This window comes from Gymnogyps californianus, chromosome 8 (genome assembly GCF_018139145.2).
Source record: "Gymnogyps californianus isolate 813 chromosome 8, ASM1813914v2, whole genome shotgun sequence".
Taxonomy (NCBI): Eukaryota; Metazoa; Chordata; class Aves; order Accipitriformes; family Cathartidae; genus Gymnogyps; species Gymnogyps californianus.
The window spans coordinates 12,719,272-12,744,872 of NC_059478.1; the positions used below are offsets into that span (position 1 = coordinate 12,719,272).

At 37.8% G+C, this 25,601-nt stretch overlaps 1 protein-coding gene across 7 annotated transcripts in view; it reads right to left on the reverse strand.

The window, feature by feature from the left end:
• The window catches only part of NTNG1 (netrin G1), a 149,886-nt gene that overhangs the window by 9,734 nt on the left and 114,551 nt on the right, over nucleotides 1-25,601 (reverse strand). For 2 of the 7 annotated variants that reach the window (XM_050900907.1, XM_050900906.1), the window contains 2 exons: nucleotides 21,546-21,713; nucleotides 15,808-15,945 (listed from right to left, as the gene is read on the reverse strand). The exons of 3 other annotated variants lie outside the window; for them this stretch is intronic. In XM_050900907.1, coding sequence (XP_050756864.1) covers nucleotides 15,808-15,945; nucleotides 21,546-21,713 — 306 coding nt within the window. The remainder of the gene's footprint in view (nucleotides 1-15,807; nucleotides 15,946-21,545; nucleotides 21,714-25,601) is intronic. 2 more of the 7 variants (XM_050900909.1, XM_050900908.1) reach the window with 1 other exon arrangement.

Consider the following 25,601-nt stretch of genomic DNA (forward strand, 5'->3'; position numbering starts at 1 on the left):
TCTCAGCTATAAAAAGGCTTCTAAACTAGTAAGTTTAAAAAAGGAATATGCAATCTTGTCCACTTAAGTGTCATATGCAATTGCATAAGATGTTTAAATATTCTGACAATTAGAAATACCAATGTCATGTATGTACCTCCTTCTAATCTCACCAGTCAGAACTTTAGCAGCTTTATATTCCTATACTGGGAACATGGTAAAGATTTGCAAATGTTTTTTATCCCTTCTGCTTTATTTTGGCCTTCAAAAATATTACCTGTTATTGTCTATTTTTAATCACTAAAATAAAATTAAAAAATGACACTCAACAGGCAGATTCTTACATCATAATTCCTTTCTGAGATATACTGGATGATAATATGCTTTCCTGTAAGTGGGGTTTTAATTGGTGTAATGCTTTGCTTTCCTACTCTTTTAATCAGAATATCAATAAGATTACTCAAACAGCTGGTATGTAGCACTCAGCAAAAATGAGAACTAATAAATTAATGTATCAAATAATTTAAAGCTATTAGCTGCTTCACAATAGTTTTCATCAACAATATTTATTGCTACACACAGACTTGCTCTAGGTATCGCTGTGCATTTATCTTCACGACAGAGCAGCCATTAGATGGGAAAACATAGATAATAGATGCTCGCTTTCCAACACAATCCTCTTCAGGCACACTAGTCTTTCCGCAATGTGCTACGCAGCTGTAACCAATGTGATAGACTTAGCCAGTGTTTTAGCTGAAAACACTTTTTAAACTGACTTATAATATCATATTACTCAGCAAAAATGTCCAAAAGATGCTCACACCAAAACACAAAATAACTGTCTTTGCTTATCTAATTATATTGCCCCTTAACAAAATTTCAAAGGCTCTGATTATTTATTTGTCTTTTCAAAAGCTATATTTTGATACGTACGCAGTTAGAATTCATAATTCATTATTCCACATTGACCAATACAGATGAAGACTGCATACAGGCAACCTACATATTTTTCACAGTATTATTATGCAGGCTACTACTAAGAAGTTATTGCAATAGTAACAGGATTGTACTAATCTCATTTTACCAACTCTACAGTTTTGCTACAATGTAGAAAACATATGAATAACAATAGACCTGGCTTAGACTTAGAAAGAGAGCACTCAACATGTGTTTGTTCGGGTTAACGTCTGAAAAGTTCTTTCTGCACACATATGAACTAAAGATAATGCCTCTAAACATGGATGTTGCTATTGCTTACTATGACAAAATGTTAAGATAATTCAGGATATTAAAAAGTCCAGAGTTAAAAGACTCCCATGAGTAAGAACTGTTTCCCTATGTGCTTTATATGGTTCTTGCATTACTTCTGACATGCTGATTAACATATTTATATTTCTGTTTATCAATCCTGATGCACAAAGGTGTTAAAATTTAATTATTAGTGAAGACTGAAATAACCTGAGATCCTCAAGGAACAGATAACTGCAAAATATGATTTCTCTTCAAAGTACTTGCTTTATTTTATTTAAAATTATTTTCTCCAATTTTTAGATTGTCAGGTCATGCCAGAGTTGAAAAATAACACAGATATCTCCATTAATCTAGACAAAATAAATTACTCTATAATCAGTGTGTTATATATTTCTAAAGAGATATTGTATCAATACCCTTAAAATTCATGATGAAAAGAAATAATTGTGTTACTCAAAAAGTCATCCACTTGCACTTAAGACTGAAAAGCCAAGACCTTGGTCATTTTCTCATGCTCCTGTGAAGCTGTGCATATAACAATGTTACAAACTCATATACTCACCTTTGGTTTAGAGAAGGAAAGGTCACACAGGAAATGCTCAATTTTTTATGAAAATGTACTTCTAGACTGTTGTACATTCTTTTAAAACATAACGTCTGAGTATATTTTAAAACATAATGTCTGAGTATATTTCTCTGTACAACTCTCGGAGAAAATGGAAACAGATTTCTGCTAAATAGAATTTGGATGATGAAGCTGTATTTCCTGACAAATTTATCTCTTTGGGTCCAGTCCTGTCCTCTGCCCCCAGCCATCTTGCATACTCCTACCGTACATAACCTGAACCCCCGCAACTCCTATCACATGCTTGTCCTTCTCTTTCAGCAGTCTTGGCAGCGATGGCGATGGAAATCTGACTTCTCCGATCACAACTCCTCCAGAACTGTGTGTATTCCTTTACATTGCCTCCTGTGGTGGGAGCCGGTGTTTGCTGCATGCCTGTGCAGAGTGCTGGCTGATGGGTGCATTGGAGGACGAGAAAAGGCTGTAATTCCAGGTAGGATGAGTTTTTGTAGAACTGATCTATGCCTGGACCTTTGTGAGGGGTGAAACACTGAGGCTAAACACCAAGCCTCCTCCTGCTCCATGAAGCCACATGGCAAGCACGGCTAGCCAGCATGTAAGGCCGTCTTGGGCAGCAGAGGCTCCAGCGTGGTTCCTGCTCAGGTTCGAAACACAGGCCCAGTGAAGTGAGAGCACGAGAGGAGTGTGAAATGCAAAGGTTTTATGCTGCCTGTGTGAGAGAGCATTTCTGAAGTGGTAACATGGCAGATCTGAGTGGGATGATGGTTTTCTGAAGACTGCAAGAAAGCTACAGAATGAGTAGCTGTTAAGCTAAAAGAGAAAGATGAGTGCTAAAGGGAAGTGGTTGGAACTGGAACAGAGGGGTTTGGGCCAGAGCCAGGATGGGTGGGAGGAGGTGAGGGAGGTGCTCAACACGTCTTAGCTGGCTCAATGTTTTGTATTTGCAAAACAGTCCAGGTCTTCTAATGGTGCAGAGCAGCGTGGGCTGCAGCATCATCGCTAAGTTGTCATGTTGCCACTGAATAAAAGAGAAGATATAACTGGAGTACACTTCTCTAAGCATCTTTTCAGTTGTGTTTTAAATCGGTAATGGTTTTGCATGAACTAGCAAAGCTCTCAGGTTGTTGCAGAAAAATTATAGCAGTATATGGCTTTATTTTAATAGGTGGTGTAAATCTTGACCCAAATTTTCAAACCTTCGCAGAAGTTATGCTGTATACGTGCAGCCTTTCATGTTTCTCCCCAATTGGGTACCAAATGGCATGTGTGCATATGTAATGTGAGGTATTTCAAAACACCTGGCTCAATTTTTGAGACATTTGTGTTGTAATACGCTATTGTAATCTGTCTGTAAAGATATGTGGAATAGGATGCTTTTTCTGAGAACTGAAGCCTCCTTGCAGAGAGCTGCACTTTGCTGCATGATGTCAACATAATGGGGCTGATTTAAGGATGCTGTTTGCTCTCAATATGAATTTCCTTGCACTAACGGCCCCAGTTTAAATCTCATTGTGGGATTCTCCTGTTCTTGAAATCAGTAGGAAGTAAGCCAGGTTTTTGAACCTTGTGAGAGTAACTTGTTCTCCTTGGACACTAGTCAGTGCTTATTGCCTCGCTATCAAAATGCATGTTCAGCTCTTTAAAGAAAGAGCTACATGTGGTGAAACTCTCTTTACTCTCCTTGGAAATGAAATTCTAAACTCTTCAAAGTAAGACTCCTATTTCAAGGTTCTTCTGGCTTAAAAGGGAAGTTCATTTCCCATTTAAAGTATGTGTAACATTCAGAGCTCAGCGATGCAGCATCTCATTAACAGAACACCCTGCTGAATTGTCTCCTATGGACAGCTATTTCTATACTGAGGATACTGGAGGCATTTGTTCCTCCTGTACCTGTCAGCGTGTATGGGGACTGGTTAGTGTATGTGGGTAACAAAGCTGGTAGCTCTTTTGATTGTAGCCCTTGTGTATCCCTGACCTATAGCTGCTTGGTGCTATTTCTTAAGGCTAACCCAAGTAACTATTCAAGGGAGAATTCCTCCTCCAAAGAGACTATGGCTGAGCATAACCTTATAACCTAGCAGTTTGAAGTGCAAGAACAGATTCTTGGGTCCATTGGAAAAGCCTTCAAATTTAAGCAGGAAATAGAGTAAGAACAGGGGCTAGCACTTAGGCGTTGCAGAAAGATAAAGGTGTCTTTCTTTGGCTGTTCAGAGATGCTCAATATACAGCTTGGCCACTCGCTCCATAAGCTGGAGCAATATTTTGGTTTATCCACAGACAGATTTTTGTTATGCTTTATTCTTTATACATTTGGAAAATACACAGGGTTTCGTAAATGTCTGAAAAATGTGAAAGATTTGGAAAGTTACTCCACTCAGCCTCTAGAAAGGGAATGAAGTGGGTAAACTGATCTGCAAACAGAAGTACAAATCAAAATATTGTCTCTAGATTCAGCCAGTGGCATCAGTGCAATTGTTATTACATGGTTTTCCACTTCCATCTGAACAAAAAGACAGATAGTCATTGCAAAGAAAAAAATAGCATGTAAAGAAGTACTTGTCCAAGCTCTAGTTACAAAAATACAAAATGGTTTTGGGCATAATGCTTTAATCATTGTGGACACCAGCTGTATACTGAAATCAGTGACGTTAATGAACACAGTCTTTTTAATATAATTATTTCAAGTTGATTTCAGTTATAAGTAACCTTCTATAGACGTTAATTCCCAACAACTGAATTACGATCAAACTCTCTTCCCCTTCTCTGTAGAAATCTTTAAACTTCCAGCACTGTCACATCTTTCTCTTCTCACCTGATGATTATAGGTAAAAGTTTTATTAACAATTTAGTTATTCTCTCTAGAAGCCAAGATAATTATAACGGGCTTGACTTGGCTTCCATTAAAAGTCTCTTTTAATGATTTTGCCATTGACTGTAGTCCAATGTGAGAGAAGAGCGTTTGTAATCAACAACATCATATCTCAAAATTGTGCAGGGATGAAAAAAATTGAAAGAACAATACCGTTAATATTTTACAGAACATCATGGTACTTTTGTATGGGCTATCAGTCCCCTCTAAATATATATTGGCTGAATCCTGTAAAGCTGTATTCCCTTTCATAGTTGTTATTCATATGAATAGCTTGACTAAAATTTGTGCCATAAAGGGTAGTAGTCAAAGATCTTTCAAAAAGCTGGTCTGACATTTGTAAGATTAAGCTTTGGTTCTTGATTTTATCATACCCGTGTTCCTTGTCAAAATATTTACTTGCATGCTTAACTTTAAGATGAATTTGAAGTTACTGGAAAGGTTAGTACGTGTCTCAGGGGTATGGATCTAGGGGAAGGGGGAGATGATCATGTAGGCACTTATTAGAAAGAAATGCAAGGAGAAGCTAAAGGGGCAGAATGCTTGCAGATGATTTGGTGAGCTGGTCACATTAGAGATGCAGAGTAAAGTGAGTATAAAAAAAAAAGACCACTATTTAAAAGGATTTTTATAAAAAATGCACTGTTAGCAGCAGAGTAAAAGAAAATTTTACAAAGAAATACATTACAAACAGTAAAGAAAAATGTTGAAATTATGACAAAATGAAGGAAAAAAGAAAAGAGTACAGACTCTCAGAATTTAGCTATAAGAACATGCTAAAGTACTAAGGAAGGCCAGAAATTATTGAGCAATGTACTGAAGTCATAAAAATTAGTAATTAATTTTTTTTCTAAACACATCAGAAGCAGAAACTTTCTAGGAAGTTTCTAGGGCAAACGAATGGTGTGTAAGGTAGGGAAGGGAAAAATCTGTGAAGTACTGACTATGGAAGAGCTTTAGGAGGTTACCAGGCTAGTGCCTATGTTGATGGGGGCATGCTCTGGAGGTGTGTCTCAGAGTTTATACAAACCATTCTTAAAAAATGGAAGATGGTCTGTTGCATCAGATCACCAGAAGCAAATAATACTGATCCAAAAAATTTTGAAAAAATGCAGAAACAAATTTCTGACTGTTACCTGTGACTTTACTAATTTAATTACCAAGACGGGCTTGATTAACTGTAAGAAGGGACTATGGCAGATATGATTTTTATAAAGAGCTCCAAGGAGATTGAGAGGAACTAAAAACTAGCAAGTAAAACTTCTGAAGCAAGCAAGTTGATGGAAATTGTAATGAAGAAGAAAATTAGCAGATAGATGAATGAGCATGATGAGCATGGAAGAGTGAACTTTTTGTAGAGAGAAATAACGGTGTACAAACCTAGTAGATGATTTTTTAAGGAATCAGTAAGCATATGGACACAAATGATCAAGTTGATAATGTATCTGAATCTCCAAAAAGTATTTCAGACGATCCCTCAGCAGTGTTTTTCAAAGAAACCAGTAAGAGAGGTTTTTTTGTTTTTTCATGGAATAATCATGGATTGAATAATAGGAAACAGGGTAAGAATAAATGTCAGAGAGTACTACGCAGTCCTGTAAGAACTGTGTCAGGACTTACACATGCAGACTTGTGCTAGAAAAGTGAGTCAAGAGTCATGAAAGAAAGTTTGCTCATATTACAAAAGTATTGTGGCTGTGAAGACCTTCAGAAGAAATTCTAAGGTGCTAGGTGAAAGCACAATAAAATGGTAGATGAAATTCAGTGTTCAAGAGTAATGCACCCCTATAGATGCTTGGCTTTTACCATAGAAAAGGGACCTTAAGAGTGGTTCATGGCATTTTATTGAAAATGCTGACTTAATGCTCTTTATCAGTCAAAAAGGCAAATAGATTCTTGAATTTTTTAGGACAGGAAAAAAAGAATGAAATGGAAAACACCACAATATCATCATATAACTTCATGATGCGCCCATCTCTTGAACGCTGCATGAAGTCCTGCATGTTGAAAAGGTATATAGGACTACCAAAAAAGGTAGAATGAAGAGCGATCATAGATATAAGCAGTTCCTGTAAAAGGAGAGATTAAGTAGATTAGGTTTCTTCAGCATAAGAAAGGGAAGACAGATTGAAGGAAAATAAAATAGACTTCTATAAAATCACAAACGTTATGGAAAAGGTGACTTGGAAATGATTATTCATTTATTCTCATTACCTCTTCCTCCCAAGAACTAGGAAGCACCAAATTAAATTGTCAGCCAGCCAGGTAAAAAAAAAAATTATTATTAGTAGTATTGTTACGCTTTGCATAATTGTGAACTTGTACCCAGGACGTTTGGATAACAAAAGTATGAATGTCTCAAGAAGTGAGACATTAGGCAAATTAGTGGATGAAAGGCTCATTGAGACCAACTAAATATGAAGATACTGATGAACTCTTTGGCTAAGAAAATCCATAAGCTGTAGCTTCCTAGCGTTTGGATGCCTATGCTGAATGAAATACCACTCAAGCCCATTACTGTCAAATAGAGGACACTGGGGTAAACTGATCCCTGGTCTAACTCAGTACAGGCTTTCTAATTTTCTACTGTAAGATGTTCTACTGTCTATAAGCATGCAAGCATGAAGATAAGCACAAGCCTCACAGGAGTGAAAGGTTTTGAAGATCAGCTCTAAAACGGGCTAGGTAAGATGGTCAGAAAACAGTGGGGTGAAGCGGGAATTGGGAAATGTAAAAAGACGCTTCTGTTAAGTGTTTTAGTTAAGAGCTCAGTTCTAGAAAGGTCTTGATTATTTTCAGAAATTCATTGTTGAAGTACTCAACCTATTGATACTAAATAACAACTCCTTTGGTTCGACTAAATTTCTTTAAAACCTTCAGTCTGAGATTTTTTTTTTTTTTTCCCCCACCTCTATAGATCACTCATAACAAATACTGTCAAGGAGTAAAGACAGCTACAATGTATTGGTAAGTACCTCAAATAGTAGTAGTATGTAATTAAAAAGCCTTGAGTTCATTAGCTGTTAAATACTACAATATTCAGCTCTGTAGAAATACAGACCTGAAGTTACAAATGCTGATTACTTTAGGATTACATCCTTTCAGCATGTTCAAATTGAGGGCAGAAACACACCTTAACATCAGGTGTGCCCCTGTACCTAGAACAACTCTGAAATCCATTAGGTGGTTTCCAAAGGTGGAAGCTAGTCTTTTAAAATTTAAATTTACAGGTAGACTGAATCTTAGTTATACCTACTTCCATGGCGTCCACTTATTAACGCATAATATTAAAAGGCATTTTTTTACTTTTAATAACACTGGGGGAGCTTAGCTTCTGTTAGGGGAGGCAGTCAGCACCTTGCAAGTTAAAACCTATCAGTTCCTTCTACACTAAACTTTGGTTTTCATACTGCCATCATTGTGAACAGAAAGATCTCTTGGGAGAATTGTAGTTGCACATGTGTAAAGGAAGTTAAAACAATAACTACTGAAGTCTTAATAATCAGTATGTGCTGGTGCCAGCAATACCATCAGTTGCATCAATGTCAAGATAGGAAGTGTTGACTATCTTTAATCGCCTCAGGTCAGTAGTTTTTATCTGCAGTTAAGTAGGATGGAGATTATTTTACTTACTCCTAAATGATCCTTTTAAGGGCCCTTCATAAAAACGTCCCATCTGGGTGTGTCTGCGGTGCTACTGATCTCTTTATTTCTGTCCTCATAAAAAGGCAGCGAGCAGGCAAATTACATAGAAGTTATGGCCACTGAGCAGGCTTAAAAGGAAAGCGTGACAGATTTTTCAGAGGAAAAGCAGTCCTGCTCATCACTGTTCAAATGAACATTTAATAATTCATAACAACTGAGTTATAAGTTTCCCCTTCAATACGTTTCCGAACGTGAATAGATTAAATGGTAATTGCTATCAAGCTTTATGTTCTATTTCATGTACCTAATAAAAGTTTATCTAGTGGAGCTTACTTTGTATCTTTCTGATCTATTCCTAACTGACTGCAATATACTATATTAAAATATTTACCATTGTGCTATCAAATATTAACCATTTTAAAATCATCTGACTAAAGAAAACAAATTATGTTACTTGTTTAACTTTTCATGAATTTCCTAATATTTAGTTGTTCAGAACTCTCCCATGATACAGCACCAAAAATACTGAAGACCCTAGAAATTGTATTCACTCTTTTTAAATTGGGCTGTTTTGAAATGCACTCTGCTCACGTCCGTCACCACTGTTCATTTTGGCTCTGCATGCAGAATCCTAGTTTTGCCATCTGTAAAAAGTTATGATTGTGCTTCAGTACAAGCCAATTTCAGAGAGTTGTTCGGTTTTCTGCAGGTTAGTGGTTTTTTTTAACTATTTTTGGGAGAGTATAGAACTTTTTTTTTCAGGAAACAGTTTTTAGGATGTTTCCCTAATTATCCACCTGCTCATCCATCTGAAATTATGTGGCTTTGTCTGGTAAAAATACCAGCAACTTGCTAGACTATAATGTGAATGATCTAATGACGGAAAGAGAATACTGATCCAACAGATGTGCTACAGTTGCATGGCAGCCTAGTCCAGCCTAACTGCTGGCTGCCAGGGTTACATCACTCCCCAGCTGAGTGGGTTATGCTCTCCCAGGGTGCTCCTGCTTGCTCAACCCCTTGCTGATTCATATCACAGAACTAACACAGCAGAACACTATTCTTTTTTGGTTAGTGTCCTGCTGAGTTAGATCTGAAATGGTTCACTGAAAGGTCAAACAAGTGCCTGAGAGATTGCTAAGGGTGTGGGACTAAATAGCTGGGAATTGGGAGAAGAGGGATTGCAGCACTTGCAATTAGAGCAGTTTAGACGGCCATGGAATAGCAGCTTTGAAGCTGACACCTGGGCAAGATCAAGAGGAGAACAACCTCTTTGCTCCAAACCAATCCTTCACCTTGCTGGGGAAAATTGTTCTATTAAAGGTCAGGTGTACAAATGCTGCTACTGAACCATTTCTTTTCACTTTGGAGAAAGCAACTTTTATCACCAGGTTATCAGAGTAAATCTCCTGAAGTGAAGAGCTGCAGTCTGTTAAGAGCCTGGTGCCTCTTAATAAGATGTTAACTATGCTAACTAGCCCCCTTGTCTATGCCTCATTCTCTGGTTGATTTATGACCTGTTATTTTCTTCGGCTTCCCCCCGCCAGGTGTTACCTAATTCACAATCCCCATCGGGTTCATAGAAGCCTTCCTTCCAGCACAGAGACGCTGAGATAATGTCCTTGAGCTCTCGCCCATGCCCCTCTAGTCTGTTCCTTCTGCAGGTTCTTCCATTTCCGCAATATTCCACACACTTTGTAGGCAGCAGTACTAAAAGCAGCTTGAGACTTGATCCCCAACCTAGTCATGCTACAGTAACTGTGCAGATCTGTATAGTAACTATATAGAGAAAGCATCCTATGTTTACATCATCTCCTCTGTGCTCTTCATAGAGGAAAGATGCTTCACTTAATCATTTTTGTTAAATACAGTGTTTGTGTTCTGACATGTTTATTCCAAAATATCCTCTTCCCAGAGAGACAGCAACCTTCTTTTTCTCCTTCAAATCCAGTATCTCATTAAAAAATAATACCATTCCATGATATTCATACTTTGGTGAACAATTTTCTATGTATCCCTGTGTCTGTATGGTTATTCTGTGGGTCATGTATTTTGGAATGGATGCATTCATACACACATTCACGTTGTCTTTTCTCAGGTTTAAAAGATCCCAGATATCAGTATGGCATTACACGTGTAAGTTGTCAGCATGCTTCCCCTGAGGTGAGTGGAATCAGCGTTTTGCATCGTCTGAGAATCAGGCTCGATAACGCTGTAATTTTGTTTGTAATCTTGCCTTGCTTGTCTTACATCTGTAAGCCATACTTTGCCTTGAGTTGCAGCAGGGGGATTCTGGATTGATTTGAGGAGAATTATTCAGGATTTAAATTTGGAGCTATTTGAAGCAGAGTCCGTTCCTCTTACATCCAAACCCCTGCACAGACACAGTTTCTTTAGTCTGCACAACAATCATGTAAGACAGGTATTGTGAGATCAGTATTTCATGTATAAAGACCAGGGGCAGATTGTTCCTTGGGGACAGCAATGTTCAGCCCCATCAGAACTTTATCCTTTTCCAGAAATTCTTTCTACATTTTACTTCCCTCCAGCTCCAAGCATGGCAGTGCACTTACTAGCACCAGTCCTGGCACCAAAACACACCAGAACTGAAAGTACATACAGCACCTCTGCAGAGGGGAAATCCCACTGTATCCTGACCAGCTAAAAGCATTAAAAACTGCTACTGGTAAAAAGATGTAAAAAGATATAAAAAGATATACATGGATTGTCTATGGCTCCCCACACCTTAGGCAGTTGCAAAGGTGAACTGGAAGGCAGGGCATCCCGGTTCTGAATTTCTATTTCTTTTTGCAGAGTATAGTTCCCCAGGCACAAGTTCAATGTGTAGGTATTGAAGGACTCACAGGATACATCTGTGTACAAACACGTATAAAAGATCACTAACCTTCAATGGGGGAGACAATTACATTTATGTATTTAATCTGTCTAGAAAAAAGTGCATGATGTATCTTTTCAAGAAAGATTTTTTTTTTTTTAAAGAAATGAATGGTAACATATCTTTTCTTGCTGAATTGTAAACAAAAACTTCTAAAAGCTTAATGTTAAATGTTAATATAAGCTCCAGGGTTACAATTTCAGATTTGATCTTCTTTGGCAATTCAATCTGCATGATGATTTTGATCAAATGCCTCAGCTTCTAACATTTGTAACACACGATGAAATGCACAGAAAAAAACTTATATTTAAATAATCATATAATAAGTTGAATGCACACTGCGACAGAATACGAATTATCTAACAGGCTGCAGAGTAATACAAGTTCAGTCTGGAAGACAGATACAAGCACTGAGCGCAGTTCGAGCATTGAAGATAAGCATGTAATCCTTTGCCTGCTTTAATAAAAACTATTTAAAATGAACGAAAAAGGGTAAAATAAAATAAGCTATTCAGAGCTTGACGTAAGGCATCTGGCTGAAAACTCATTCGCTAATTGTTTAAGATTTACACCATTGAACCAAGATGATTTAAAACAGTGATTCACAATAAATAACACACTGAATTTAACTTGGGTACAAGCTACCATTGGTAACTCTTGTACTCGGTCTAGTCTTTTGTGGGGCTGCAGGTTCAACGTCTTTATTTGCTCACTGACTGTATGAAGGCAGAGAGTGAATAGTATTAATCATTGGACCTTCCCTCACCTTTTGCCCTGTGGGGTAATCATGCCTAATGAAGATTCAAGCTGTGCTGCTAAACTGAGACTGGAGTCACTTTTTCTTTGCCTGACTGGCTAAATATGCAGCTGGTTTTGGAATCAATTCTTGTGTGTGTGAAATTAAAAGGTGTTATTTTTAAATGCTCCTGTATGCATGCAACAGAATTTAGTCACCTGAAACGTCATGGCCAAGAAATACAAAAGATGCAAGACTATGAGCAGTACACTTAGGAAATCAAATGAATGCTCTTGCTTAATATTTTGCCTTCATCCATTTTTTTAAAACTCAGGCAATTCTTCTGGGTATAAATGTTTCTGCCTTTTGTTACAGGTTCCTCTTATCACAAAGCACTACGTTCAGTTTAAGACTGGCCCAAAACAGCTGTAGTTGCTGGTTAAATTTCTTGCTAGGCTTGGAGCTTTTTCTTCTGGTTTTATGTTCATTTTGAAAGGAAATCGTTTAATTTAAAATAGAAAAATGAAATATAGCTATGTATTTTCTCATGTTCTAAAAGGAATTCTAAAAGGGTTTCAGGACCAGACTGTTCTGTTCTTAATTCATTCCTTGCACTTTGATCTATGTATGCATGCTGGTGAGAAAACCGTTGTCGATATCTGGGAGGGAGGCGGAGAGCTAAACCCCAGCAGCTTCCCCACACGCACGACGCCTGCGGCATGAATGGTTCTGGGGCAAGGCTCAGAAGTAGCGCAAGGCACAGTCGCATCTATTGTGCTGCTTTTTCTGAGGGCAGCAAACCTTCCTGTACCAACCAGACCCTGCTGACCGCTGTGTCTATGCAGCATAAACCCTGAATTCAATAAGGTAACAGCTGTTATCACGGGGCTTTTCATCTGGGAGGTAAAGTCTACAATTGCATCTGACCTCTGTATGCACAGAGATGCCAAGTGATGAGCGCTCTGCCTAGATCCTCACAGGTTTTAGATGAAATCAGTAAGGGTGAGGTACCTAAATGAATACTTCTGAGGATAATAGCTTCTGTCTTTTGCCCATGTGTGGTACAAGGTAGGCTCCGAACGGTAATTTACCAAATGATATATGGTGAGCCTTAGAAAACACAACAGGACTTCAGCGTTGGTTTTTCCCAAATAGGATTACTAATATATAAAACTAAGCCCCATTTACTAATACAATCATACAAGTAATTAAACTAGCTATGGTATGGATTTAACTTATTTATTTATAGGTCAAGCTTCTGGTTGCCCTAGGTCGATGATTTTTAGCAACAAAGCTCCATAAGAATAGATTTTCTTAATAATGCCGATAGGCTATGTATAACAAAAAGTAAACACGTATTGGTCTGTTGAGTGTGTGTTTGTATGTATCCATCTTTGCATATATACATTTCTGTACAGCACAAACTCAGGGAAACAGATCAAAATCACATGCTACATGTCCAGACAAATAATCTCTTTGAGCTTTGCTAAGGCAGCAGAATGAGTTCTTATTTTTCTTGTATATTGGGGTCTGCTTGCTTGCCCAGTCATTCGTTTAGATTTCAATGGGAAAGTAACAGACAAAGCTAAAATTGCCACACTACAAAATTAAATGAATTGGAATTCTGTTCCTCCATGAAAAGACTTGAAGTGAGATTTAAATCAGTGTGTGCTTGGTAAAACATGGCAATTTGGTGTCTGTTCCATAAAACTGACAACCGCATCTAGTTGTTTTTCCTCTGAATTTGATCAGATAATTTGGTCAAACTTGGAGAATACCTAACCGTTACACAATCAGACTGAGATTTCTTCAGAAAATTACAACACAGTGAGGGAAACTTAATTAGTTTTGTCAGCAAATATAAAGGCACTAGCTTGCATTTCCAGAAACTGTCTAAAGCTTTTACAAGTACTCTGATTCGGCTAAAATCAGGCTAATTATATGTTTGGCTCAAAAAATCCTCATTAGAAGAACATTATTGGAGTTTTACTGTCCAAACCTGAAAGGATAGGAAATACTGCAATTAATAAGCAATTGGTTTGACAAGCTGGTATATATATTATTATATTAATTATATGACTGTAAAATTTGCTCCACAGACCTCCAGACCTGTTCAGTATCTCAGCTACTTAATATCTTTTTTAGACCCACTGTGTGGACATGGTGTTTATGGTACTTTATTCAAATTCTACTGCAGAGAATCATATTGATTTCCATTTTCATTTTTTTTTTCCTGTGGCTCCTGTCACTACAATATCTCAATGCTTCACAAACTCTAGTGTTTATTTTGCCAGTACCTAGGGTAAGGTACAGGGGTGGTGACAACGTCCTTCTACATAAGGGGTGCAAGGCAGAGGGAGATCCTATGATTTCTGAGTGCTTTTTTTTTTTGAGATACCTAGGATCTGATTTTTCAAAATATTAGTAATAGAGAACTCTGAGATTTGAAACACTGCTTCGCCTGCTTTCTGCTGCAACTGTAAGTGCTCAATAATTTTGTGAATCAAAACTCAAGTGCAGACATCCAGAAAATGAGAGTACAGTTAACAACCACCTGTGAAAAGTATGGTTTAAATAACCTGCCAAATATAAATAGGAGCTTTCTGACAGAAGCTGAGGAAGTCCAGTTTTCTCGGGTAACATTTAACTGCGTTGCCCATGCAAACTTCCTTTCTCTTCATATATGATCTTTAATGCTAATTGCTTAATTATCACAATCTTTCCTGAAATTCTTTATTTATTGGTTTTCTTTCCAGATATATTTGCTGAATTGTCACAAGCCCAGATTTTCTACTTCAGAGGTACTCATCACTTGGAGAGGCAGCAGTAATCTCTAGCTTTATTGGTTTTTTTAAACTTATGATATAAGATTTGCATTTGTTTTAGAGCATTTGTGTGGCTGTATGGCCAATTTTATAGTATTTGGCTAATCAGTGTCAGTAATTACATTCTCTCTTGTGTTTCTCAGTCTTAAAAATCAAAAGCAAGCTCTTGTAGAAATCTGTCTTTAATGTGTGTGTGTAAGAATGCCAAGAGGCAGGGAGAAAAGGGGAAAGAAAAACATGAGAGGACTCTCTAGAGTTTCTGGAAGTAGATGATCAAAACAGTTATAAAGAATAAATCTTAAGAAATTACGACAAAAGAAATGTGCAATAAAAGTCTAATCCTGTATATACCGATGTGGTATTTCCACTCACTGGTTTACAAGACCTGTTAACCAGAAGAGAAGCTAAATATACAACTAAGCATTGAAGCAACATCTGCTCTAGCAACATTTACGCAAAATTTCAGCTCTTATTTTTAAGGATGTTAAGCATACCTCCATTTTTTTCACCTTTAGCTTTTGTCTAGTTTTCACTAATTATAACAGGCAATGAGCCAGTGTTTTGCAGTCTTATTGTCCAGGGACATAGTTTTAAGGTATGAAAGCATAGTTAAGTTACTCAAGAAGTTGAAGTTTAGTACAGAAAAAAGTGAACATGCAGAGAAATCACCTTTTGTCTTTTAGTAAGAATTTTAAATTTGGAGTAATATGCTGATGTTTTAGTATACAAAACTTATTTCACAGTTGGCAAGACACGCATATTTACGTATTTCAGTGGGAGCTCCTCCAGGCGTTAGCAAGAGAAAGAGAGAGGACACTGAAAGCATACTGAAATAAATGGATGGCACAGTCAATTTACTGTCCTCATCTGGGAGTCTCCGAAAAGGTTCAGGCAGTATGGCATTCTTACAGCTCGTAGAGCGTTTTGCTCATTTTCTGCTCTTAAGTAGCTGCACATGATAGCATACAGACGCAGAGGCAGCAAAGCTGCAGGAGAGGGGCGACTCTCAGAGTTACTTACGTTGACAGCCCAAGCTGTGCCAGATATATCCCGGCAGACATTTATCACATTTAGGCCCTGATGTTCCCTCCTTACACTCACAAAATCCTCTGTCATTACAGCGATCATGGACTGAACCAAAAGGGTTACAATAACAGTCTGCAGAAACAAGACAACACATACACACTGGATTCAGGTCTACATATGGTGATAATTCATTCAATACCAATAAAGGGTGCATTTCCAGTGCTTAAAGGTAAAGGAAGACTGTCTAGTAAGGATATCTAGAGTAGTGAATATAACTACTATAGGTCCATTTATTTGTTTGCGTATGTCATTTCAGGAAGAGACATTTTATGATGTGAAGAGAAAAAGTAAACAGAAAAGATATAAAGGCAGAAGATACCATGGTCTTTGAGGGTAAGCGATTGTAATAGATTCTCTTTTGGTAAGAATATTTTTGACAATTTAATGAACATTAGAAAAGCTTTGTATAGTATGGTCATATCAATGTGCCATCCGGGTGAAATGTTTTGCATTATTAAAATAGGCTTATCTATATTACTCAATATTTTCAGAAGTGCTGAATGTCTTTACAGGGCTATATAAATGCACTTTACTTATTTCCAAGATAGTCTTCCTTTATAGTTTTGAGCAGTATAATAATTTATGTGGATATTTGCCATTAAATTGATGAGATTGTATTTATCAGTGACGTTAATAAACCTTTTACACATTCCACAATGAAAAGCTTGAGGTGAGCAGTAATGTAACGCAAAACTTATCAGAACTGGCTGTACGCTGCCATTTTCATTTCTCTCACCTCCCCGTGGGCAGATGGAAAAGGCAATGAGGCTCATTCCCTGCTGTATGTTTTCCACGTGTGTTCACCTAACTAAAGAACACTAGGGTAACCCATTTCCTCCCACAACACTTACTGTGTTGTTCATTCACAGCCCTTTTCTTTAACGTGCTTACAATATCCGTGTTCAGCTTTCAGCTAGCTGAACAAAGAAGACAAGACAGTAGCTAGCAGAGCTCATTTTTGGCACTCCTGTTCTTCAGTTTGTTTATTTTTTTTTATATGAAGGGCTGTATCTTATTTGTATGTAGACCCATGTAGACCCAGAGTAACTCCACTGTCAACCGAGACCACAGACGCATTTTGGCAGCATCTGATCTCTGCTGCTATTGAAGGCAAAAGATACACAAATCGATTCCTGAATCCGGGCACCCTGCTGGGAGTCTGACTTTATACGTCTGTGAATCAGTGCTACTTTGATGACTACTTTTGGCAATTGTTCCCTAGCATTAGGTTAAACCTCAGCGATACTGTACATGAGAAAATGGAGTTGAACTGGGAAGTAAAATATAAAAAAAAAATCCAATGGAAAAACTGTAACAGGAAAAAAATTACCAGGAAGACATTTGCCACCTGTTGTCTCAGTGTTTATTAACTATAAATTACAGATGGCACTTTGAACGTTCGGCAAGCCGAAGAAGAATAGTTCCCTTTGGCAAACAGAGTTCCACAATAATAATAGAGTCAATTAGCCAGCAACATTCATTAATGAAGTTGAAAACTGACACACCAAAAATACTGTGCAAGGCTGAGCAGAATTATAGCACAGTGAGCGCCATTTGAAAAACTGGCAATTCTGATGTTAATCAGATGTATGAAATGTTTATGTAAACAGGCATAGAACTGAGATACATATTGAATGCAGGAACTAAAATTTGCTTGAAGAGTGTTTATAGAAAACCTTGAAAGACAAAAAGCTTGGAATTACGTTAGAAACAGAGGGCCCAATTCTTGTACATTAAAAATAGCTTAGTTGGACATAATGGAGTTACAGTGATTTAAACAAGTGTTTGTCAAAGAAATGTATGATCTATGATATTGAATGTTCTAGATACATAATGTTATATTTTCCAGAGAACAAGAACCTGACCCTGAATCAGTGAAAGCTTTCCTACTGAACTCTATCGTATAAATACGTAAGAAGTACTAGGCCCATATTGTGCTGTTTAAGGGAAAGTAGATAGTGGAACCAAAACTTTAGGCCAGGCCCTTTTACAAAAGTAGTTGATCAAATCAGAACACCAAACAGACCCAGTAACCTTTAGTAACTGAATCTAGTCTCCATCTTTCCCAATACACAATTGATACCATGGATATATAACCTACAGAGGTCCACCGAACAGCCAAGCTCGTTGTCCAACACAATACCACAGGCTGTGGAACACTTGCCACATAGACTTGCCAAATACTGAAGACATTAAAAAGCTCAAAAGCCACAATTCCAGTATGCCACAGGGAGGCAGTGAGGATCTCCAATGCCCTTACAACAACAGGAAATTAAGCAACATTAAATTAACATTCCCAGGTCATCCTAAGAAGCAGACCACACACCAGGTTCCAGGGTGGGGAAAAATCCCCTGCAGATCTGAACTGGGAAGGAATTTTCCTCCTAACCTCCATCTGGTGACTGTCTGAAGGATGGGAAGATGACAGTAGTAGTCATCTGTTCACTGAGATTCACTATATCAATGTGATGCTGCCAACAAAACACAATGAAAATAAGTAAAGAAAAAAGGTTGGGGAAAATGGGCTGAAGCTTGCAGGCTTGCTGCTTATCAGTCTGGGTTGACAGTGGCTACAGGACGACCCTCAGGGTTCACTTAACCATATATCATTAGGGTTTCTAAAGGTCTCGCAGGTGTTAATTGAAGCTTAAGCCTACGTGACTGCACGGTTGGCTTTCTTATAGGTGTGACGATAATTACCATTTCAGAATTTATGTTGTAAGGCAAAGGAAATGTTTTATTACTCTGGGTCTACTTGGTGGTTTCCATGCTAACCATGCTTGCCAGTGTGTGTATTCACTGAAATAAAGAGTTATTAGGACTTTATGAAGACCTTGTAGAAATAAAAAGCTCTTCAAGTTGTTAAATTCTTTTTCACTGTAAGCATGTCAAGTGAATGATTTTTAACTTTAAAATACCTTGATTTATTTCGAAACTGCCCATATGAGGTAATTTTGCAATTAACTGACAAATCCACAAATTTCTGACATTTCATTTCAGGAAATAAAATTTATTTTGCTTCTAAAGAAATTAAGGGCAGAATGAAATTAGATTTAAGCCCACTGTATAATGCATTGCATTGGGTTCACTGGTAAAAACCTTCTCAATATTTCAATTCTTTGTAACTTGTCAGTTTTAAAAATGAAACATTTTACATTTTGTCCATTTAGTTAGCATCAGCTAAGATTCACAGATTTGTTATGCATGTACTTACCATATATATTTATGAAAACTATATAAGTAGTTTTGATAAATCAGAGCCAAAGCCCTGTTAGCTGCCATTAAACTAGCTTATCCAAACATTTTTTACTTTTCTACATATATGGCTGAAGAGGAAAGAATTAGCCTGGAAAAATGACTTTCATATGGGAATAAGACTTGCATATGTCACTGGAAATCTGCTTATTAAAATGTTCATGCCAACATTCCACTCGTACTTAAAACCCAAAACACTGCTTTTAAACTCAGAGAAAAGAGAAATGAGCGTTTCCAATAGAGCAAGACTCTTTGTGCTTGACCTAGAAGGATGGTGAATCCATCAACTCTCTCAGAGGTGAAAATACTCTACATTTTGCCTGATTAAATCTTAGGAGCCCCAGTTCAGGAAAGCACTTTAAGCACAAACTTCTCTGTTTTCTGAAAAGCGCCTAGATATCTGCTTCACTTCACTGACTTTAAACAAGTAGTATGAAAGTCGTCTTAAGTTGGCAAATCAGGTAGGATACATACATTTTGTATGCAGTATGATCACTATGATCCTGAAAACTTAGTCCAACAAGAATATTATTTATTTAAAACAAATTACCTAATATGTAGCAAACCAGGCTTTGATCCTATAGTCATCTCACATGGTACATTTCTCATGGCAGCCCAAGAGAATTCTGCTTGCATTAAGGTGGGAAAGTCAGCAAATGCATCACGTTGCCTTTTTTTTTTATTTTTTTTTTAAGACTCTTGTCAAATGAAAGGTTTTAAAATTTTATTTCTGCAGAGTCTGGGCAATTTCAAAGTGCACAGTTGTTTTACTAAGACATTCTACATACACTACTTGCAAATTCATTTAAAATGTACTTATTTTTGACTCCTGGTTTATTAACTTCCTTGTCTTACATAGCTACAGCTGCTGTCTTAGCATTTCAGTGTACATGGGGAAACAACTTACTGAATGAGCTGATGAAAAATCCCAAATAGAGTAATTTAGTGTCATATTCATTAGGCCTATTTAGGCAGCTGAAATTATACAGCCCTGATGTCATACTGATGATGTCCGTCATCTGCATCAAACAAACATGAGGGACAGTGGGTTTTTTCCAAGAACATTTGATTGGGCTAATCTCCTCAGCACAGCCATACAAAATCATGACTTGCCTACTAAAGTTCTTATTAGCTCAGACTAATTAATGTCAAAGGAGATCATGCGTTTTCTGAATGTGTTGCCAAGCAAAGTTAAAAGAAGGACACATGAAATGCCGTGCGTGGATGGATCTGGGTGTTTATCACAAAATAAAATGTAAATCTGTCAAGCTGCAGACTGAAACAAATAATAGCAACCTAAATAGTTTCTGGCTTGAATCTCAGCAATGGATTACAAAGAATATTAAAATATAATTTATTCACTCATAGTCTCTTTTGGCATGAAAATATCTTATAACTACTCTTTCTTTTTGCTTCCTGGAAAACGGAAAGAAAAAAAATCACAATGAAAATCCAGAACAGGTTCTACCAATGCTTACATCTGTAAGAAACATTATATAATGAAATTCTCTACCTCTGTTTGTTATTAGAACAGCGCCTTTTGTGGTTACCTGTTAACTACTGGCCATTGTATGAGGCTTCCTTTATTCACTACGTTCAGTGTTCACCTAAAGTGTCCTAACTTTGCTATATACTGTCTGTGGTGACATGAGAACAATGCATATTCTTCTAGTGTGCTAAAGATCTTGTATTTTTTCCTAATGTGCTTTTCTTATTATGTTCTGACATTTTCTTTAATTCTGCATTTTGGATATTTATAGCAGATGCTAGGTCTAAAGCACTGTTTTCACCTAGGAATCCCCTTTCTAAATTGACATAATGTCAAACTGATTTGACAAATTCTGCTCCTAACCACATGGGCATAATTTCAGTTTCTCCTCTAAGGAGAGGGGAGGTAAGGCTGCATTTACAGCCCTGTGCCTGGGAGCAGAATTAGCTGCAACACGCTTTTATGAAATTTAAGTGAATAACAGGGGTTAATAAACACCACTCCCCATATCCTATTGATGCAGCTGGCAACTTTTGCAGGTCTGCAGGCAAGTATTCAAGAGTCTGTACTAATAATTCCGAAAGCGAGACGGGGAACAGGTGTTTATGACTCAACCCTCCAGTTTTCACGTGCGCAACTCCAGCGCGGCTCCCTCCTGCGGAAGGACAGCACAATCAGTTTCTTGGGGGCTTCCGGGGAAAGTCTTCCCAGGACCCTTAGCCAGGGAGGTTCATTGTCACATACAGATTCAAAACACCTCCTTGGGGCTACAGGGGCAACGGAAATGAGGTGAAAAGTCTACACAGACGTTCTTATCCATTGAAAAAGCTCATTCTGGCTCAACTGGCAAGTAAGCAGCAGTGGTCCCTAGCAGCTGCCAGTAGCTGAAAAGGCACAGAAGAAAAGGCGCAGTTAGCCCGGGACTGACCTATGCACACATTTTCATCGTCCAGCTCTGCAGAAGCATTTCTGAAGTAGCCCAGCCTGCATAACTCACAGTGCTGACCTCTAGTGTTGTGCTTACAGCTCACGCAAATGACCGTATTGAGCAGCTCGATGTAACTGCACCGGTTGGAGTGCCCGAAGCATTCACAGTCTTTCAAGGAAGAACAGAAATGTATACAAAATGTATACAGCAGCAGAGTAATAGCACATTACATGCTTGGTAAAAATGAACCATGAATAGAAGTATGAATGAATGGCACATACATGTTAATCAATGTAACATGGACAACAGCAGATGTTTATCTGCAATGAAAGTGAAGTTTGTTTCAGGCAGGTTAGTGTGACCTGACAACCATGGCATGACGTCGAAGGTTGGCTGTTGTTGGCAGACCTGATGGAACTGAAGCATTTGCAGTTGTAAACCTTTCAGGGGTACTGGAGGCTCAGTTTCCGCTGATAGCAATGCACATCTTTTTGCACATTTGAGACGAGTATAAATCAAGACCCAGGAAAAACTTCCTCATATTAAAAATATTAAATACAGCGGACAAAATTGTCAAACTTCATGCTTAAATCCACAGCTGTAAGTAAAATAAAAGCTTTGTTCTGACATAAATGGTGAGTATTCAAAAATACTACTGATCTCAGGGTACTGTAACTGGTAGGCACCTTGGGAACCAGACTGTTTTCTTTCAAGACCAAACAAATCTCTAGTTTGACAGTTTTGGCCAGCACCTCCTAAAACAATAAACAGAGAAGAAAAGGAAGGAAGAGAGGTGTTATTTAAGAGCTACTTCTACTGTACTTCTGAGGTAAGCATTAACCCATTTTTATATTCTGAGATGCAAAACAATTGGGCCAGAAAAGACAATGAAAATTCTGAAATGTGTACTGAATAGGAAGCATGCTTACTGCAGCCATCTGAAATGCAGCTGGCATGACAGCCACTTTTTAAAAACCCCTTCATTAAACATAGAATGCTAGTGCCTTTTAGTCTTTAATCACAACCAATGCTTGGTTTTATGCAGAAAGGAGAAATTAGAAACGTATCAATATCATTACAGAAGGCACAGCTATGCTTTGTGTAGAAAGCTTGTGTAAATCTGATCACTCAACTCCGAGATGATGAGCCCAGAATGAATGCAGGAAAGGTTATTAGGATGATCAGAGAAGTAGAGAGCCTACTTAAAAAGTGAAGACTAGGATAATTTGGCTTGTTTAGCCTAGGAAACTGAAGACAGGGGATATCACTGGGCTATAAATACATCAAGGAGATAGCCTTCTGCCATCCTAAGTGAGTATCTGTGCTAATGGACAACACTGGCACAAGAACAAATGGGTGTTAACTGGCCATTGAGAAATTTCAACTGGAAATTAGGAGATGGTATCTAGCCATTAGGGCACTGAGGTTCTTGAACATTCTTCCAATTTGTAGCAAAAACACTGATGCTTTAGAGATGTAGTTTATTAACTGGTGAAAGAGATTATGGTATGTTTCCTGCAGTAATGGATGCAGAGACTTGGAAGGGCTTCAAGGTCTTGGAGTTAACTTAGCCTGTAATTAGATAAAGCTGTAGCAGAGGGTGTAAAATGTTTCCATACATGACAGGGGCCAAGTCCCCTGTGTTGCCTTTCCTATGGTATGCTGTTGATTATGCTGGGGCACCTAACGAGGCCACTGATTGTTGGCATATGACATCGGATACAATATTTGTGCCTGTCTGTATTTTTATAAAGAAACAACAATACCGGTACATGTTTACGGGTATGTTATGCACACCTAATACATACGTATTTCTTTGGCTGTTGTCTGATGTGGTGGACTGTAAATATCTTGCATCTTTTCTTATACTGTACAACACTTAGCACGATATATGTTTCAATCTTGAGAGCTGCCTTTCTGCTCCCAGGAAACATTAATTCAATTTACTTACATTTAGTTAACGTATGTGCATTCTTGTTCTCTTCAATGTTATACTGCTAAAACAGTGCTTTGTGGTTTAATGTGATAATTTTGATGCCTGTAACTGCTGGAGTACAGTAAAACATTTGGTGTATCAGTCTCAGTATGTTACCACTTGACATAATTGAGTGGGGAGGAAAAAAGTGTTCATGTTTGTTGTCTTTTGCAGCTGGTCAGCGTGATTCAGCATCTCAGCCAGCCACCCAGCAGCATTTCTCCCCTAGCATATCCATCTTGCTCAAGTAAAAACTGCCTGTGTGGGGCAGAGGCAACAGATCTAAAAGTGGAAACTAGCACTAGCAAACAGGAGTCACAGGGAAAATTGTTACAATAGTAAGTTTTTATGTGTTTGATTTTTAAAATAAGAAAGACTGGTTAGTGATAAGCAATCTGATCCTTCTGAATCTCGGATTCAGAAGCAATGCTGTCTTAGTCTCTCTGTCTGACAAAGGACCTGTCTTCTGCTACCATTACACAATTTGTTTTGGTGAGACGATACCGTACTGGTGTGTTTGTCAGACTTGTGGCTAAACATAATCATACCGTAAGTGAATTTAGAGGAAATAATTTACCTTGTTTTTCGAATCAGTAACAGGCAGCAGAATACTACATTTTTATGTTTCAAAAATATGTGGACTATAAAGAAGTGCCAGTAAATCAGACTACGCTACATCATCTTTTGTGTTTAAAGTAGCAGAAAGAAATTGAGAATATTCTGTGAATGAATGACTGCACTACTTCCACTCCAAAATTGTGATATGACCTTACATAATATTACTGCTACACAATATTAGCCATTACAAAAGCACAAGAAACAAAGCTACACATAAAGTAATTCACTCTGTAACAAGGCTTGCTCCAAGTTGTGATTTGGACTGAAGAAACATTTAATAATTACAAAGGATTTAGTTTGATGTACACACATGCTCCTAAACATATGCAGAAGGACTACCCAAGTTCAGACGTGGCTCATTAATATTAAAGGTAAACAGTGAGACTAATTCTTATACTTGGTTGCATGCCTATGGGTACTGCTCTTTTGTAACAACTGTGCTGTCTGAAAGAAAGCCTTTGTTTCGAAGTTAACTTATACTAAGATACAGGAAAGCTCTAGGAATCTTGATCATCAGATTGGTAAATGCTACATGGTGTAGACAAAAAACCCAATTAACTCAAAAACAGTCTAACATCTGATCAAAGATTAGCAACGGCACAAAGGAAAAAAAAAAGGCATGGCAAGTAACGATTAAATCAATTTTTTGCTAATTTTTGATTCCCTCCTGCCTCCCCCCCCATTTTGCTAGTGCAATAATATGAACTCATTTTGCTTGCTGCTGTGGCCTGATCAGTGAATCATTTTTACATCCTTCTGTGTTTATAAAAAAAGCTATGTAAAGGCTCCTCATATGATTGAAATGGAATTATTTTCTCCACTGGCAACATGAGATGCTACCCTAAACCAGTCAAACATAGCATGTAGAATTGCATTCAGCATCATGCCAGCTGGGAAGCTAATACCTGTCAATGTGGTTCACCTTAACCAGTACACCAAGACCAGAAAGTAGCCTGCTGATTAGAATTGTCAAAAGCACAGCTTAAGGTTTTTAGGCACATGGCTCTGGCTAGCAGCCCAACCACTTTCATGCACTGGCAAAGCCATGCAATCACTGAAAGAGATGGGGAAGAGTATCAAAATCAGGCTGCAAATGGTTTACCAACAATGCAATGACATGAGCTTCCAGTGCTAGAGAATGCTCCTTTCAGTTCTGTGTACCACATGTCAGAAAAGACACAGATAAACTGGAGACAGTTTAAAGCTGAATAACAATAAGGAGTAAATGGTTTGGAAAATAAAACCTCAGAGGAGAGGTAAAGATAGCTAGATAGGTTTAATGTGAGGGAAAAAGGGAGAAGAGATAGCTGTGTTAGATTTGATAATTGTCTTTGGATGATTCAGGAATCGTCAAATCCCTTGCCAACTCACAGAAGGATTGACTGTATGAGCCTTAAAGACTATTTCCAACGCAATGATTCTATTGCAACAATCTTGAACCTGTTGTAGAAAGCATGATAAAA